The 18,617-nt window shown below is 34.6% G+C and overlaps 1 protein-coding gene and 1 pseudogene across 1 annotated transcript; one reads left to right on the forward strand and one right to left on the reverse strand.

Moving 5' to 3' along the window:
- Window positions 1-5,008: 5,008 nt before the first annotated feature.
- Window positions 5,009-7,126, forward strand: LOC149383898 (protein STRICTOSIDINE SYNTHASE-LIKE 10 pseudogene; annotated as a pseudogene).
- A 5,382-nt stretch (window positions 7,127-12,508) lies between these two features.
- On the reverse strand, window positions 12,509-13,702 carry LOC149383899 (uncharacterized). Its single transcript, XM_089628271.1, has one exon. It carries the CDS (start codon window positions 13,389-13,391, stop codon window positions 12,510-12,512), a length of 882 nt encoding a protein of 293 aa, XP_089484397.1. The 5' UTR covers window positions 13,392-13,702; the 3' UTR covers window position 12,509.
- Window positions 13,703-18,617: the final 4,915 nt, after the last annotated feature.

Here is an 18,617-nt window from a genome sequence, read left to right on the forward strand (position 1 = left end):
CAATGGCACAAGGTCATATTGAATTTATTGTCTTCAGTTACATTTTAGTTTCCAAGTCTGTTAATGATTGACACTTTAATTTATGTGATTTAGGGCTATTTTGATTGCAAGACAAAAACCAATACTATCAATGCTTGAACATAAGAATGTATCTCCTACAACGATTCACAAAGCAAAGACTGGCTGTGGCAAATTGGCATGGTTGTATAGGTCCCAGAATTTCTAAAATTTTGGAAAAAAATTATAGACAATTCATCTTTATACATTGCACAATGGTCTGGTGGACATGACTACCAAGTTAAAAATATGTATGCTGGGATGCACGCGGTTAACTTGAGAAACAAGACTTGTTCTTGTAAACGGTGGGATCTATCAGGTATTTGATCATTTACTTGTTCTTGTTGAGACTTCACGTATATGTTCATGTTTTGTTCATGTGTGTAATGTGTCATACAGTTATACCATGCGGCCATGCAATTGCTTGCATATGGCATAAGCACGAAGACCCTGTGTACTACGTCGCAGAATGTTACAAAAAGGAGACGTATGTGGCCACCTACAAGTACCAAATATTTCCAATGAATCCAATAGAGCAATGGCAAAAGACAGGTAAAGCACCCTTGTCAAGACCACCTGACAGAGCCGAACCAGGAAGGCCAAAAAAGCTGAGGCGTGTGGAACATGATGAGGTAATCCCACGTGGTGCAACTAGGATTTCCAAAAAATACGTGACAACGACATGCTCATAGTGCGGCAAATGGGGGCATAATACCCTAATTTTTTCAGAAGAAAAGAGGAAGAACTTGTGAGATTTATACTTTGAGTGTTTAATAAATGGTCCCTAATCCAAATGTTTATTACATGTTTTCACAAAGACGTCGAGTCAATCAAACCACCCAAGCCAAAGTCAGAGTCAACCTAACCACCCAAGCCAAAGTCAGAGTCAACCACACAATCCAAGCCAAAATCAGGGTCAACCCACGCAGGCTCCAAGTCAGGGTCAACCTACACAGGCTCCAAGTCAACCGATCGAGTCAGCCCTCCCAAACCCTTAGGGTAAGTTAACATTAACTATTTCTGGACCATGCTATTATGTGGTGATTTGTATACATTGTGTTTGTGCAGAAGAGCCCGAGATTTCACATGACAATGGGGCCAAGAAAAGGATCAGGACTGCTGCCAAGAATCTTGTTCTAAAAGGCTGTTTTGGTGTGTTATTTTGATGACTATTTTGTGGTCTAATACACTTTTGATGACTATTTTGTGGTCTAAAACACTTGTATATTTTGATGATTAATAGACCTCTTGAATATGTCTAAAAGGCTATTATGTTGATTTTGGTAAGTTAATGTCAATGTTTTCTCTATTTTGATCTTGTAATTGTCATTTCAATATATTTTGACTGGCTGATATCTTACTTGCCATTTCAGTATATTTTTTTCCAACAAACAAACCAATTATGTATGTAAACATATCTCTTACTTGCCATTTCCGCAAAATAGTGCTTCAAATTTCCATTTCCGATTCATTCAGCACCAAAAACAAAAAAAATCATACAATACAAAACAGTTGTACAAATCTTAGGGGCAACATAGCCTTACTTAAAGAGAATGACATACAACAGTAGTGCAACTATGATGAGGAACATAACTTTCATGTTCTTGACTTCGGCTTCTATTTTGCCCCAATTCGCCATTGATTCGCCCACATTGTTAAGTCCATCAGCAAGATCAAATTCTTTCCCATGCCTGAGTTCCTGGTCTAATTTGTTTCTCTTCTTCAGTAATCCGGGTATCACTTGAACCGATCTCTTACACATCCGGGGATCGATCCACTCTAAAAACCCACACCCGTTACATATCCCTTTCTGCGAAATTAAAACACCAGTCCATGAATTGAGAAGATAAACACACACACCAATTCATGAATTGAGAAGATAAACACATTCATTCAACACAAATAACGTACCTTATATCGAGACCCAAAAATCGACGCCCAGGATTCTCATCGGTCCACGAAGTGCGTTGGATGCTTGCAGTCCGCACAGACAACTAGGTCGTCGACGATCTTCGCTAGAGGACTGAGCTTCATCGTTTGTACCGGGCTGAGAACGATTCAACGTTTCGCTGCTCCAAGACTGACTCTCATCCATTTTTCTCGATTGAAATCGCGCCTCTCGGTTGATTGATTTTGGGAACACTAGCACGCGAATTTATTTCGTCTGTTGTTTCCCCAATTTTATATAAATAATTCGAATAAGGGTATTCTAATAAATTCACACATCACGTGTTTAAAACGCGAGAAAGGTAACGAGTTCTGTCGATACAAGTTAACAAAAGGAGCTAATCGTTACATTGTAGGATTTTAAGTCCTCTGATGTACGTTTTCATTTATTAGGGGGTCAATCATTACTTGCCATAGAGTTGAGGGGGCAATAGTGTAATTTATCCCTTTTTTTAAATAAGTTCTCAATTTAAATATTCCTCAATAATATATGAATATATGACATCTTTGCCCCCCTCAATTATGGCAAGTGTAACGTTCTGGTCCTCGAAATCTCAAAACTGTTTTAAAGGTATTCCAATTTTTTTTATATCGTTTTTAATCCTTCCGTCTGTTTTTCCCCTCAAAATGCCAGGCAAGTCATTACGTTTTTATCACTAGACCACTCAAATGAGGCAAGTTATAGAAATACCCTTGGCTGTTAATAAATGAGGATACTATAATACAAAACTCATTTAAATATTAAAAGAAGAAACTAAATATTTATTCCCAATTCGCGTTTCATTCTCTCTCAACCTAGGTCTTCATCAATCTCGTAGTTTTTGTCAATCCAAAGCAGAAATCCAAAGTCTTCGTCAATCTTGTAGTCTCAGGAATCGCGTCATGGTGAGTGAATGTTCATCATTGTCGAGTCATCGCGAACGTCAAAAAGCTTCGGCAAAGATGGGTCACTTGGAGTTCATCGTCGACGTTCGCCGAAGTGTTTCCATGGGTTGAGCAGCGTTGAACGCACATCTTGGACCGACGCGAACCCGGGTAGAAGATTTTTTGGTTGTACCAATTACAAGGTTAGATTGAGTGTGAAGATTACATGGTTAGTACTTAATATTTACGATTTTGGATTGGATTACTGAAAGTGTTATTGATTGTTTCAGAATGCTAATGCCAAAGGTTGTGGGTTTTTGGAATGGATTGACCCGCCAATGTGTAAGAGATCGATTCGAATTTTTCCAAGGCTTTTGAAGAAAATCAATCGGTTCGAGAAGGATTTACAGGACCAAGTTGATGGTGAATACAAAAACCTTGCTATTTATTCTTGTAGCTATTATATGTATATGTTGTTGTTCAAGTAAATTATTGGCCTTGTGTGCTTATTGTTTAATACCCCTGTCATTTATGATACGGAGGTCGAATATTTTTAATTGTTTTAATGTTCTGAGTATGTTTTCTTTTTTGTTTATGTATTTTCCACATAAACATTTCAAATTCCTTTTATTTTACTATGTTAATTAATTATTAGTTATTTTATAGTAATATTAATAACACTCGTTTCATAATTGTTTGAGATTACTATATTACCCTCATTCGAGTGGTCACGTGAGAAAAATGTGATGACTTGACTGACGAATTGAAGGAAAAACACACGGAAGGACCAAGGCCGGCCCTTACCTAAGGCGGGCAAAGCTTTGTCTTGAGCCAAAAAAAAATTATTTTACACTTTTTGTCTATTTTTAAGAAAATTTACATTTTTTTACCCTAAAAATTTACATTTTTAGCTCATTTTCTAAAAAATTTACATTTTTTACCCTGAAAATTTAAATTTTTATTAGTATTATAGGGTCCCAAAATATTGAATCGTTTAGAGTCCCTGAAGAGTTTGGGCCGGCCCTGGGAAGGACCATAGACGATTAAAAAAAAGTTTGAATATCTTTAAAATAGTTTTGAGACTTTGAAGATCACGATGTTACGTTTGCCATAGTTGAAGGGCAAAAATATCTGATATTTTTAAAGAAGTTATATTTAAACGTGCGTTGAACTGGCAGCCTACTACGAGACGATCAATGCGATTGATATACTTTGTGCCTAGATCTGCACAAATTATATTTGACTTTATTAAAAGATTGAAATTTGACAATCTTTATGCAAGGTTTCCGCTCAAATTATTTTGGACTTTGCAAAAATAATTAAACATATTTTGTGGTAGTGTCTATATATATGTGGTATTTGCATCTTATGTCACAAATTGACAATCCAATTGTAAATAAGTCACACCCAAAATTTTTAGAAAGTTTAGAGGAAGATAAAGTGATTTTTTATGAGGTATTGTAAAAATTCAGAAGACATGAAATAACTAATAAAAAGATTAAATGATGAGATAGAGTAATTTGAAATTTGCACATGTGACACGAATGTAAATACGTGACACAAATGCAATTTTGACAACTTTGTGACACAAATGCAAAAACCCGACGAATTTGTGATATTGACGCAAATTTCCCTATATATATTCTATGAGATTTAAAGAATAATTATTGTTATTTTACACTCGAACAAAAATTAATACTTCAATATCATTAATAGCTGAAAGTTCATGGGGCGTCAGCTCTTGTAATTAAGTTAATTATAAGGTCATTTGTGGAACTAGCAGAGATATTAGAAGTACTCGTTGTATTTTGTTGTAAGATCAAAGTTTAAAATTAACTGGCTGGTGACTTTAAACAGTATAACATAATCCTTCACTGATTGAATTAATTTACGGGTTATAATTGAAACTGGAAACAATTAATTCTCCCACAGAAGAGAAAATCAAAACGCATATAAAAAAAAAAAAAAAATGGCACATGTTTCATTTATTTTTTTTATTCGTGAATCACATCTTGCGTATAATCTTGGTGATATGATATCCCGGAAAATATAAAAAATAGTAATAATGAGATTTTTATAAACATATATATATATATATATATCTTCATTTATAATGCAAAATTTATAGTCTCATGAAACGATGATCTCGATCTTCATTATTGTCCTCTCTTTGCCCTCAGTTGTTTTTGGGCAACAAGAAATATGGAATTTTCGGAAGCTTTATCTGTCAAACAACACAGTTGGTCCTGAATCTATCACCTTTGACGCTTTTGGTAGAGGACCATATACAAGCATCTCCGATGGAAGAATTATCAGATATATAAATCGGTCCAATAGCTTTGACGAGTTTGCCTTCACACAACCTAATAGGTACGAATTATATATATCTGGTTGGTTTTAAAATATTTTTTGTGCATAGTACAGGATATGATATGGCATGTGATAGTTATTTCTGTTGCACTGTCGTAAAATGAAAAAGGAAAAAAAAAAAAAAAATCTTACTATGATCTGTTTATACCATGAAATAATAAACTCGCCGGCTAACTCGATTATAAAGTCGATTTGAGAATTCTTATTTAGGCAAACACATGCAAATTTTGTAAATTGATTTTTCATATAGTATAGTCGATTTAAAATATTTCACATCTATTAGTGTCAAAATAATAGTCTGGATCATAAGTTATTCATTTTTTTAGTGAAGAGATAGAGAATACTTCTATTTAGTTTATGAAGAAAAAAAATGAGTGCTTTATAACTCAAGTACGTATTGATAATCGGACTTGTATATATGAAATTTCTTCTAAATTAAGTTGATAATGTTAATATAATTGGCAACTAGTGAATTCTTGTGTTTTTTTTTTTTTTTGGGTGCGATTTCATTTATGTATGCTTATTAATTTTGATTTGAAGGACAAGAGAAGAGTGTGACGGAAAGAACATAGGAGAATTAGGTCATATATGTGGGAGACCGTTAGGAATCGAGTTCTATATTTCGAAGAAAAAGTTGTTCATTGCGGACGCGTATCAAGGATTACTCGTGGTCGGGCCCACCGGAGGGCTTGCAACGCAGCTTGCCACCTCAGCCGAAGGAGTTCCTTTCCGATTTACCAACGGTTTGAGCGTCGACCAATTCACCGGAGACATTTATTTCACCGATTTTAGTTCCAAATTTCCACAAAGGTAACATCAAAAACCCGGTTATAGTGTTATAAATCATACTCTTCTCTTCGGTACATTGATTTCAAGATTTTTTACGTGTTGTAACTATATTGTTAATTACGTACGTTGAGTTTAATATTACGGTAATATTTAAAAGAAATATTCCAAAGTTTGCACTCTTAAACACTCATATATATTATAAAAAATAAAGAATGACAGTCTTTTTATCTATAGCAAGCAAATTGAATTGGGGTATGCCGACCCAGTCTTTTTTTCGAGTATTAAATATTAGTAACCCTTGGTTTTCTTTATAGAGAAGTTTTTTCCTTAAGTTGTATATATAAAGTGAGATTTTTATTACACGTTATTTACAAATAATAATTCTAGAATATTAAATTCTTGGGTCATCATGAATTTTTTTCAATTCGGGACAAACGGTTTTTGTATGATTGTATCATATATAACAACGAGCCACGTCATTTGCATGTGTATATATAACCAAGTCATGGGCTCTTTCTTTTTCTCTCCTTGATTTCCGGGGATAAAATGGCCAGCCAAAGCTATTACGTGAAAACTCAAAAATGTAGGTAATGTGATATGGAATTTACGTGTTTTCAGTCAATACATGGAAGCGCTAAGAAGCAATGACAAGACCGGAAGATTGTTGAAATACGACCAAAACACGGGAGAAGTGAAAGTGCTTTTGAGCGAACTCGCCGGAGCAAATGGGATCGCGATTAGCTCCGATTGCTCGTTCGTCCTCGTCGCAGAGACATTTCGGAGAAGAATTATCAAGCTGTGGTTGCGAGGCCATCGAGCTTTAAAGACTCAAGTTGTGCTTAGATTCGAGGGAATGCCTGATAATATTAAAAGAATTCCCACGGGAGATCATTTTTGGGTGGCCTTTAACTTTGATCAGCCCGGCGAACCTGCCACGTCACCAAGTCAAGCAATAAAGATCGACGGAGATGGAAGGATTTTGGAGAATTTTAGCGTAGGGCCGTATTACAACGCCACCACGATCACCGAATTTTATCAACGCGGTGCTCAGTTTTTCGTTGGCACTGTTGAGGCTAATTATATTGGTGTTTTTTACTAGATATGTATAAGCTATGTTTGTTTGTTCAGCTGAAATCATTACGTCCAATTTAGGAGTTAGATCTGCTGCAAATTACACCCATTCTCAAAACGCACACTGTAAGGAAATTTGGTTTTACTTGTGACGCGCGAGCAAGGGTATGGGCTTCTTTATTTTCCAACCGGGAAACAAAGTAGCAATTATGGTAAATAATTTGGTAAACTAAAGGTCTAATTTACAATAATAATTGTTAAAAGTAATTAAATAAATAATTACGAGATAGAAGACAATTTGCAAAAACCTTTAAAGATAATTATCGATAAAAATGATATAATAGAACCAGGGAAAAGTGTAGACATAATATTAAACCGATTAAAAAAAAATAACACACAAGATCTTAACCGCAAAAGAAAAACAAAGGGTATCGTCAGGGCTTGATAGATGATATCCTTGAAGCAATATCGTTCTCTCATTAGGTGCTGGAAATAATGAGCAAGAGCTTCTCAGGATACAGCGACAATGAGACGAACGGTGCACCAAAATGACTCTGACTAACAGAACTCTATGTCATAACCTACCATTTTTTTTTTTGCTCGAAAAGAGGAAATTTCATAAAACTAAACCTCAATGTCCCAGGGTGGAAATCCTGGAGGTAACCAACTTGTTCTGTTCAGCCCACTTACAAATCTTGTGAGCCAAACTGTTACATTTGCTTGGAATCCAACAAAGATTAAAACCAAAAAAGCTAGAAAGCAAACTTGCCACTATATCAAAATTTCCCAGTAGCAGCCAATCTGAAACCTACTATATCATAACCTATCATTAGACTACAAAGAAAACAAACTCGAATTTCTGGAGGGAGAGAGGAAATTGTTTGAAGGTTTGCTTCAGTGTGTTTCAAATGAGAGGACACGATCTCTTTATATAGGCGAAGCCAAAGTCCAAAACCGTTCAGCAATAACCACAACCATTAAGGCATGGTTACAACGTTTGAAAACGTTCAAACAATAACAACGGTGTTATTGTAGGTTATGGACATTCAAAGCTCGCTATGAAGGCCTTAGATGCACAATTACAAAGCATAAACCGTAACCCAATACGCGATTACAAACTATTAAAATCATAGCCTTTAATATCAAATATTTTATTAAATAAATAAATAATATAATCTGGGAGGAAAAAAAATATATAATAATTAGGCCCAAACCAACAGGTCGGCTCGGTCCGGCCCGGCCCGGCCGATCGGACGGCGGTGCGGGAGTGGTGGATTTGGGCTTCCCTAAGTCATTGCTCCTTTACAAAACTGAGTCACCATTTGGAATCCAAACTCTTTTGACCAAATGTGGGACTGTTGTATGTGCACTCAACTACAACACATTCACTTACCTTCACAAATATTGATATTTTCAACATACTTTGAGCATCAATTTCTCATTGAATATAACATTGATTTTGACGACTATATATTCAATCTTATATTCATCGCAACGAGGAATAAGAATACGTTAGAATTAATCAATTCCGATGAGTTGACCCACTCAAAACTTAGCCACAAATAAGCCAAACACTGCTTTTAATACCTTTTATCCCACCAATAATAAGGCAAAAGATTTAAGTATGTAGTGATATGCTATTTAACTCAATATAATTTATATAAAGAAGTGTTATGTTCCATCAATGATGCTTCCTTCATAAAATATAATATATATATATGCCAAATTTATAAAAGGACCTTATTTGGTTAATTTTTTGTTTTTTTAATTAGTAAAACATGATTTACCTTCCGTATAAAGTCAGCAATAGGAAATTCAATACTGGGATAATTATGGTGGTTGTGCTAACAAGTACTATGTAACAACTCATCAAAACATCATCAATAAATTAATAACCAAACGTTGTGATTATTAGTTGGCTAAAGATTATAGGGACCCCACAATCATTGAGTTCTTTATCTAAAGCCGATACTTTGAAACAGCCATTTTGTCATGATATGACTAAATTTAAACACAAAAGTCGGAGGGACAAAGACCTTTCCACCGTATAAATCTCATTGCTTTATAAAATATATAGAGAATTAACAGTGAAAGTACTTGAAGTTTATCGTGAGTTGCACTTACGTTCTTAAGTATGCAAAAGATAGTCATTTGTCATTAATTAATAACAAGATATTCAAAATATTATGTCTTTTTTAGCAAAATTGCAAAGTGTTTTGGCTCTTTAGTAAAATTGACAAAGTTTGGTATTGCTTTTACATTGTCAATAAATTTTTTGACATTATATATTACTTGTACATTTTTATAAATTTTTGACTATTTTACTGTTTTCGTTAAAATTTTACTATTTTACAAATTAATAAAGTTCAAAAGGCTATCAAGCTTATGAAAGGCTCGACAAAAGTTTCTTATATGATAACCATTTGGTAACGTTTTTCTGTTAAAATGATCTTCAAAAATATATGAGATTTCATACTAACTAAACCACTTGAAACGTATGAATTTCATTTTAGCCAACGTTTCAATTTTTTTTTAAATAGCCATCAGACTTATATGACAATTAAGGTCAAATATTTTGTACCTAATATTTTGTACCTAATTTTCTAAAGAAGGTATCCTTAAACTAATTTAAAAAGTCAATCCATTTATTTTTTAATTTCAGCGTATCTCTAATTATTATTTTCTAATTCTCTTATTTTCTCACGGCAACATAAAAAAGGATGGGTCTGACATATATGCATTAGAGAAACAACAATGGAAGTTAAAAGAATTCCATCAGAAATTAGGTTTCATTCTTATTCAGTTCTTGATATTCAAACAACTGTGTTTGACTAGAACGTTTGAATTCAAAATCTTCTTTATTTTAGTATGTAGAATATGGTATTGTTTATATTTTGATTTTTTCTCCAATTATGCGCAGTTAATAATCAATAATAACTGTTAATTATTTACTGTGTTTTTTTAGATTCTTATATATATATATATATATATATATATATATATATATATATGCACAGATAATAATCATCAATTATTGTTAATAGGGTAGTCGTCCCTCTTGTCGAATAAGGTATCATTTATTTTATGGGTTTTTCTTCAAATATGCAATGTTTAAAATTGTTAATAATTACTGATATTCTTTTTTGTCACATTGTTAATAAACATTAATTTTTGTTAATAATCTTATTCATCTTCCTCGTGAATTTTTTTTTTTCTTGATTTTTTCTATTTTTTTCTCTAATAAATTGTTTTCATGCTAAAAAAGGATGATTGGGTACGTGTTAGTTGATTTGTATAGTCTTGTTTAATGAATACTTATTATTAATATCTATTTATTTCAAGTCATTTTTTTTGTGTAAAAGGGTGTGGGTAATGTTATCTTTTTTGTTGGATAAAATAATGTTGACGGACTAATTAACAAAAATTACTCAAACAATGGCTACTTTGCAATTCTATATGTTTCAAAATGGCCACTAAACTACACTGACCAAAATATATAGTAGTCTTTGCAAAACTCTCAAGATTTTTCTGTGCTGTAATTCACTATTTTGTAATAAAAAAAAACACACACACACACACACTTAAAACTTGATTTTTACTGTAATTATATATAATAAAAAAAATTAGGTAAATAACCAATTAAAACGTTTAAAATTGTTATATAGTCAACGTTTCGTAAATCTTAGGTAAATAACCATAAAGATGATGTGGCCTAATAAATGGAATTGATTATTTACCTAAGATTATGTCTGTAAATATATGAAAGTGTCAATTTATCTAAGATTTACGAAACGTTGACTATTTAGTAATGTCAAACTGTAAATGTGGCTATTTACCTAATGGGCCATATATAATTTGCAGTTTCGGAAGCTTAATTTAAAAACAAAAATTTAATTTAAATAACCTAACAGATACCTTATATTTACCTAACTAGAATCATACAAAGCATACAAATCAACTAATATACCACACTTTTTCTCATCCAAATTATTTCTACATTAATATTACAATAACCCACATAAAATTTATAAAATTATTTATCAATGGTTAAATCTCCTATTGTCTTCGATTCAGCAAAGCTATAGACTCTCACGTCCAACTCTTCTGCCTTCAAGACGTCTAGATTAAACATTCCAATTAAATATATATATATATATATATATATATATATATATATATTTGATTGACGTATTGAGTTACTTGAATGAATAATTGGTTACATTAAGGTTATAGAATGGAAATTATTTTTTAAGTTATTGAAACTAGACATAATTACCATAAAAATCAATCTTATAAAATGTTGTTAATTGTAGTTTTTATACTACTCTCAAAACCATTTAGGAAAAGACCTACGGCCAAACTAAATGTGTAACGCCATTGAGTTTTATCGTTTTAAAAAAAAACACTTTGGGAACTAAAATGCAACTACAGCAAACGTTAGAGAGTGTTGCTATCAATTCTTATAAAATCTATCATAGATGAAAACAAAAAGAATACGTTTAATGGATGCTCAAACCTGAAAGTACTTAATATATTAAAAAAAAATGGATTCTCGTATAATTTAAATTCGAAAAAAAACCCAAAAGAAAGTGAACAAAAACCAAAAGAAAGAGAGAGGAAAAAAGTGAGAGAGAGATAACACCTATTGAACAAAACAATCTGGTATACATTGCAAAAAGAAATTGACTGTCCCTATCTTTGACACTGTCATAATATTCCCACAATTTGAAGAAAAGCGACTAAGCAATCAATACAGGTAAGAAAAAAAAATAACATAAATACAATTTTAATTTTATGCATATATAAATTCAAGCATTTTATTCTAACCTAGTACCAAAGAGAATAATAATCTTCCAATTACAGAACTAGAAAAATAAATACTCACACGAGCGACTGATCCTGCTAAATTCAACCAATTTTTAATATAGTTAGTTAATTTAATTAGATATTTTAAGTTTTCATCATATAAGTTATTTGTTTACGTAGGTTCAAATGTTTTCTTCAAGTATTAATTTTCGATTTAATAAGCTTTCTAAAGCCGTAATTTTTATTGGTCAAACTCTGAATTCAGTGTCTAAAGACAACTTCAAAATCTTTGTCTTTTCCTATAAAAAAAAATAATTAAAAAAACAAATGATAATAACAAGAAAGTACAGTAATAGCATATTTTGCAAATTGTAGCACAAAATATCAATTAATTTCCCCTAAAAAAATAAAAAAATAAAAACATTATTTCACATAACTGAGTCACATGCAGGGCTCACATTCATGAACACAGCATTGATAAACAAAAAAATTCCAAAAAAATAAATAAATAAAACCCCATCTGTACTTTAAAACTGTAAATCACTGTAATATATACACATCATCATATAATTCACTTCTTCTTTTTTTTTTTATCGAAATATAATTCACTTCTTCTTGTTTTTAACTTTACCGTTACAAAAGAGAGAACCGAATCCAAAGAAACTGATTGTCACTCTCGAAATGTACGGCTGTGGTAGATTAAGAATCGGACTTACTCTAGTATTTCCGTAATATTGAGACCCACAAATATTATTATTACCATTATTACCCTTCCTCGGGTACGACTTGGAAGACGACAATTCAACGTTGTTACTGTTCCGATGGTTATGGAAGCTCGAAAACGACGACGATCTCTTGTACTTGTTTCTGTTTTTGGCTTTTGAAGAAGAAGCGCTCGCGGACTTTTGCTTCTGCAGGATCGGCTTCCGAGTCGGCTGAGTCGACCCGGTCGAGTTGCTTCGGGAAATGAAGTGAAGAGACTTGATCTTCTCGAGGTTGAGGCTGTTGCTGCGCCGGAACTTCCAAAACGACATGTAGTTTATTCGGGAGCTCTTTTTGTCGTCGGAATAATTATTACTATTATTAGTGTCGTTGTTGTCGTTTACTTCTCGTTCTTCTTCTTCTTCGTCTGTGTCGTAGCTCAGAGAGAGAAGCTCTTTCAGCTGGACTATTTTCTTCGTCGAGTTGTCGTTTTGTTGAGCGAGGTCGACGGGCTTTTGGTGATGACTTGTCGTTTTGATCTCGACGGGGAGGATTTTGCCGTCGGAGAAGAGCTCGTCGGCCGAGGGGAATTCGAAGATGAAATTGTTGTCGTTTTTTAACACGCAGAAGTCGAAATCGGAGACTGGGTTATTACGATCGAAATGTTGGCCATTTTGATGATGATAATGATGATCTTGTTGATCTAGTTGGTTGAGATCGTGAGAGAATGAGATTCGTGGGCTGATTGACAAGCTTGAGATCTCAGAGCAAATATCAATGGCCATGACTTTTTTCCTCAATTTTTTTTTTTTTTGGTTAGAATATAGGAGAGGTGAATATAATGGTGATTTCTATTGGAGAAATAAAGTGAAAAAGTGTGGGAAGGGAATTTGAATTTGTGAGAGTAACAAGAAAATCAGATATAGCAGCTTTAGGTTTTGATTTCTTGTTGTGTTCATATTTTGTGTTTTTTTTTTTTGTAGAGTCTTGAGAAGATATCGTGTGATGAGAGAGAATATGACACTCGAGAGATTTGAGAGGTTGAATGAAGGGGAAAATGATATTTTCGGATCAATTATTGTTGGTCTTATGAAGGGGCAATAAAAATGGATGCTTGTTTGTTTTTAATATATTTATATTAGGATTTTATGATTGCTTTGGTTTGGGTAATTTTTGGTTGGTACCATAAAAAAAGAGGTAGAAAATGAATATGGTTGAATTTAAGCACCGAAAGCTAATGAATTAATAATAATGCTACTAAAGAGAGATGCTCTTCATGGGGGATGTTTCCAATGAAACTTCTAAAGTTGATAAATGGAAAAGCTATAAATATATTTCTTGAAAGTGACTGATTGTGACAATATATATATCTACAATAAATCTAAATTTCATTTATGTTGCAAATAGAAACGTACTTCTAAGTTTAAACCGAGGTTTAAGTTAAAAAAAAAACTTAAAATGCGCCGCTTAAAACTTTCTCGTCCCTTAAAAATCTGCAACGAAAAAGAAAGCGGATCTCATACCTCTCATTCAACTTCGGCTTCCGCCGTAACCACGTCCCGCACCAGGGGCGGGACATCCCTTAAAGCACAAAAACCATACTCAGTAGATTTCATATTCTTAGCACAAAGCAAATGAGTTACATTGTTACAATCCCTCGGAACCCAACTAAATTGAATGTTCTCAAACCCCACCCCCAGACTCTTAATCATCTCATACAGAGAGAGAGAGAGAGAGAGAGAGAGAGAGAGAGAGAGAGAGAGAGAGAAGACTAATGAGATCCGCCACTTACACCTTCTAGGTATCGCCGCCGAGCCTGTCTCTAGTGATTATGCCCGACTTCAGCCAGCAGTCCTCGAAAAAATAGGTTTTCTTTCCTTCCCCAATGATATGGAAGGAATTTTCCTTCACGAAGCATCTCAGAGAATTAATTTCTTTCCAACCATCTGAAACTCTTTTCTTCATATGGTGGTTTAGGAAATTTAATCCCCTACAATATTTATCCCTCGGAATTATGAGCATCTTACAACCCGTTTTCTAAATGGATTTTTCTATCCATCCTTCAATGCGATCAAAAAATTTCTTCTTGAGGGCCTCGAAACTAGTCGTTTTGTTTCTCCCCGTGAAAAGAGGGTTCCTGTGATACGTGATGTCCTCATCGGTATTCCTTCATACCCAACATAGTGTTAATTCGCTCACAATTCTCCCAATCACAATTTTTCGAGTAAAACACTCCCAAGTTGTTGATATTCACACATTGCCCAGACCATTTCTCATATTTCTCCAAGCATCTCATGACTCTTCTCACCTCTTCTTCCTCTGCAATACAAAAATAATCGTATCGTCCGTGAACATGAGATGTGAAATCGTCGGAACATTCGGACCCAAACTAATCCCATTGAACTTCCCTAACCACTCCTCTTTCAAAAGCAACCTACTCAAGACTTCGGAAGCTATGATGAAGAGGTAAGGTGAAAACGGGTCACCTTGACGAAGCCCACGAGCCGGCCTAAAATTCTTGAGAGTACTCCCATTGAGAAGAATGGCCTCGGAAGCCGTCGAGATGCATTGATCGATAAGATTAATAACCTTCTCTGAAGCGCCAAAACTCTTCAAGACATGAGAGATGAACTTTCACTCGATCCTATCATAAACTTTACTCATATCAATCTTAATACCCATCAACTCTCATGACCTTTCTTTTTCTTCATCTTTTTGACAATCTTTCTCGCAAGAATCTTATTCTCAGCTATCCATCTCCCGGGGACAATACCCGATTAAAACGACTCATTCTATCCAAATAATTTCGAAGTCTCGCCGTCAAGATCTTGGTAATCAATTTGAAACAAAAACTACACAACCTAATTGAGCGAAACTTTTCAAAATCACCCGCTCCTCCGTTTTTTTGGAATCAACAAATATGAGCAACATTCATCTTCTTCAAGAGTTTACCTTTCCGGAAGAATTCCTTGACAAACTCCAATAGATATTTGCCCACAATATCCCAAAAACGCCAAAAGAAGACTCCTTGAAGACCATCAGGCCCGGGGACCTTAAGAGGATGAATTTTTCAAACCGTCTCCTTGATTTCTCCATCGGTCAGAACACCCGCAATCTCATTGTTTTCCTCATCCCCGAGAATAGGGAGGGCCTCAAGATCTTCGTGAAACTCCAGATTCAAAGAGGTGAAAAGCTCCAAATATTTCTTGCGGATAAAATCGACAATCTCCCCCCAATTATCGAGCTAAGACCTATTATCATCTTTTATTCCTCCAATATAGTTCCTTTTCCTTCTCACCAAAGTGGCCGTATGAAAAAAAAAATTGTGTTGACATTTCCCTCCTTAAGCCAAATCTCCCTAGACCTTTCACGCCACACCATCTCTTTGGATCGCTCAATATCTCCCAACTCCGCCCGAAGCTTCTTCTCCTCAATATCCAACCTCGGGCCCCCTCTTTGGATTTCTTCAAGCTTTTTTCACGAAAATTCCTTCTCGCATTTGAAGCTTCCCACTTTTTCCTTTGCCTAACCTTGAGAGCCTTGCCGACATTGGAGATTTTTGTGGCTAGTCTCCACGAATTAACCACTGAGACTCTCAACTCGCACTCCTTGGCTACTATCTCTTTACACTCCTCCTCATGCGACCAATCCTCGAAAAAACGGAAAGGTTTGAATCCTTTCTCATCAAACATTGACGGGGTAGTGGTTGTTAAGGCCCGCCTCTTCGGCCACATTTAGTATACCCAGTTGAACTCTAGCAACCTCATCGGATTGGGTATTGTTGATGACGTTGCTCTGCCCCTCTTTTATGATCTTTCTAGCCACTCTCTGTGTGGTGAGTCCATTTCCTCTGGTTTCCTTCTTAGCTTTTGAATTCCCAACTTCAAAAATGTTAGATTCCTCCCGTGCTATTTCATTATCCACGCTTTTACCTTTAGATTTCTCCATCTCCTTCTTCTTGGTTTCTCTTCTAGCTATTTTAAGCCTAGCTTGCATATGCATGTGGCCTCATCTTTGTTCTTCTTATTAGCCTGTTTCGACGGCCCGTCCTTCTCTTTAGGCCTAGCCTTTAAACTTTCCTCTGTTGGACCCACCTACTTTCCTAGGGATCCGCTACCCAAAGTCTCTTTGTTATACGAAATAATTCCTTCATGACCCATAGTAACCCTAGGCCACGTCGGCTTCATCTCCTCAAAACACATTTCCTTAGCGCTCTTTGGGACCATGCTAATGTTTCCACCTCCGTGTGATCTGCGTCCTCGATGTCGAATCTTATTATCTCATCTCCTTGCATAAAGTTCTCTGCCAATCGTGGTTTTCGCGCACCAACCTGGGCACCACCTTATGAATTGTCCACGGTAAAATAATATTTGCAGCTTTGAATTCACATGTAGATTACGTATCGTTACGTGGCATAACCATCAATTATATTTTTTCTCTCAAAATTTCATAATTATTTATATTCAGTATTATCAATTCCAAATGGAAAAACCTCAATTATTTGAATGAATTTCGATGAAATTCGATATTTTCTTCAATAATAGAGTTTAAATTGAAAAAATTGATTTTTTTAAGAAATTGAATGTTTTTCCAAACATACGTCAAAATTCAAGTTTTGCGAGATAATATTGAGAGGGCGATAAGCTTATAAATGAGAGAAGAATGAAGTCTAGAATGTTATATTAGGTTTGAAAGGGTATTTTTGTCTAAAAACGTGACTAATGTCTTTTTTCGTAAGTTGGTAATTGACAAATCTAACTATGAATTTTTCATAGTTACGAGGTCTAGAAATTGAATTTTTTTAGGCCTGCCAAGCTGATGAAAATAGGTCTGCAAATGCTTTTGCAATCTTAGACGCATTATTGGCTGAGTGAAACGACAATGGTAGACCAAAAATTTGAACCCGGCACTAGGATCTTTCGAAGTCTACACTCTTCTAGTATCCCTCATTCGGCCACTCTTTAGATTTACGTGAACTCCTTTCACATTTGACATAAGCATAGCCTGCTCTGAAAGAGAAGGAGAATAGATCATTCGTCGGTCTTTGTCTTTGGAGTTTCGAATATGGAGTACTTCAGATGCTCGAGAGAGCAATTATCAAAGCACCCCTGAAAATGGGTTCTTTCCCAACAAGCTCTCCAATCAGCAATCTTTTCGACACGTTTTTAACTTCTTTAAAATTCACAACAAACTTTAGTTCTTCACCTTCTTCGTATAGCTGATGCATAAAATTAGGGTCCTCATCATCCATGTTACTTCCCCCAATGATCAGATTTGTGGTTATGACTTTTTACCGAATAAGTCAAACCATCTCCAAAATAGAGTAGTGGTAATAACTATTTCTGAGAGAGTCACTACTTTCACAGTTAGTGACGGAGCCAGAAAAGTCCTTCAGGGGGGGCTAATTTGAAAAAAAAAATTCAGGGGGGGCTTGATTGTAAAAAATTTATAAAAATTGGGCCAAAAGTATAAATTTTCAAGGGAAAAAATGTAATTTTTTTTTAAAATGGGCAAAAAGTGCAAAAAAATTTTTTTGAAAGGGGGCTTAAGCCTCCCCTGGGCCTTAGCTGGCTCCGTCACTGTTCACAGTTGAGCCGAAAAAAGAGCGAAGTTGTCAAACCAGAATTGATAAATTAGGGTATATCCTAAACATATAAAATCCAGAATATTGTAAAGGGCTTTGTCTCATTTATTTCTTTTCCATCAGCCTCTTGGAATTCGTAAGCTCTATAATATATCTAAAGCAACCATTAATTTAATTACACAAAAACATGAAGCCTGCATTATAAGGCAATATTAGATAAAAAAAAAAAAAAAAAATTATCTAAATGAAATATTTGTCCAACTCGCATGCGTGGGAACCGAGCAATAGAGTCCGGAATATTTTCATGAGACTTGTGTTATTGTTATTTATTTTTGGATTTTTGAGTATTTCCACAGTATTTCCTTTTTCAATCATCAAATACTTCATGGTCACAACTTTTGGAATCTAGCAAAGACAATGTCAGCAA

This window comes from Urtica dioica, chromosome 10 (assembly GCF_054948205.1).
Source record: "Urtica dioica subsp. dioica isolate 48M chromosome 10, U.dioica_male_clone48M_v1_H2, whole genome shotgun sequence".
Classification (NCBI taxonomy): Eukaryota; Viridiplantae; Streptophyta; class Magnoliopsida; order Rosales; family Urticaceae; genus Urtica; species Urtica dioica.

Bases quoted from the DNA above. Each gene is read 5' to 3' on its own strand.
- LOC149383899 (XM_089628271.1), bottom strand. From the start codon at position 13,391: ATGGCCATTGATATTTGCTCTGAGATCTCAAGCTTGTCAATCAGCCCA.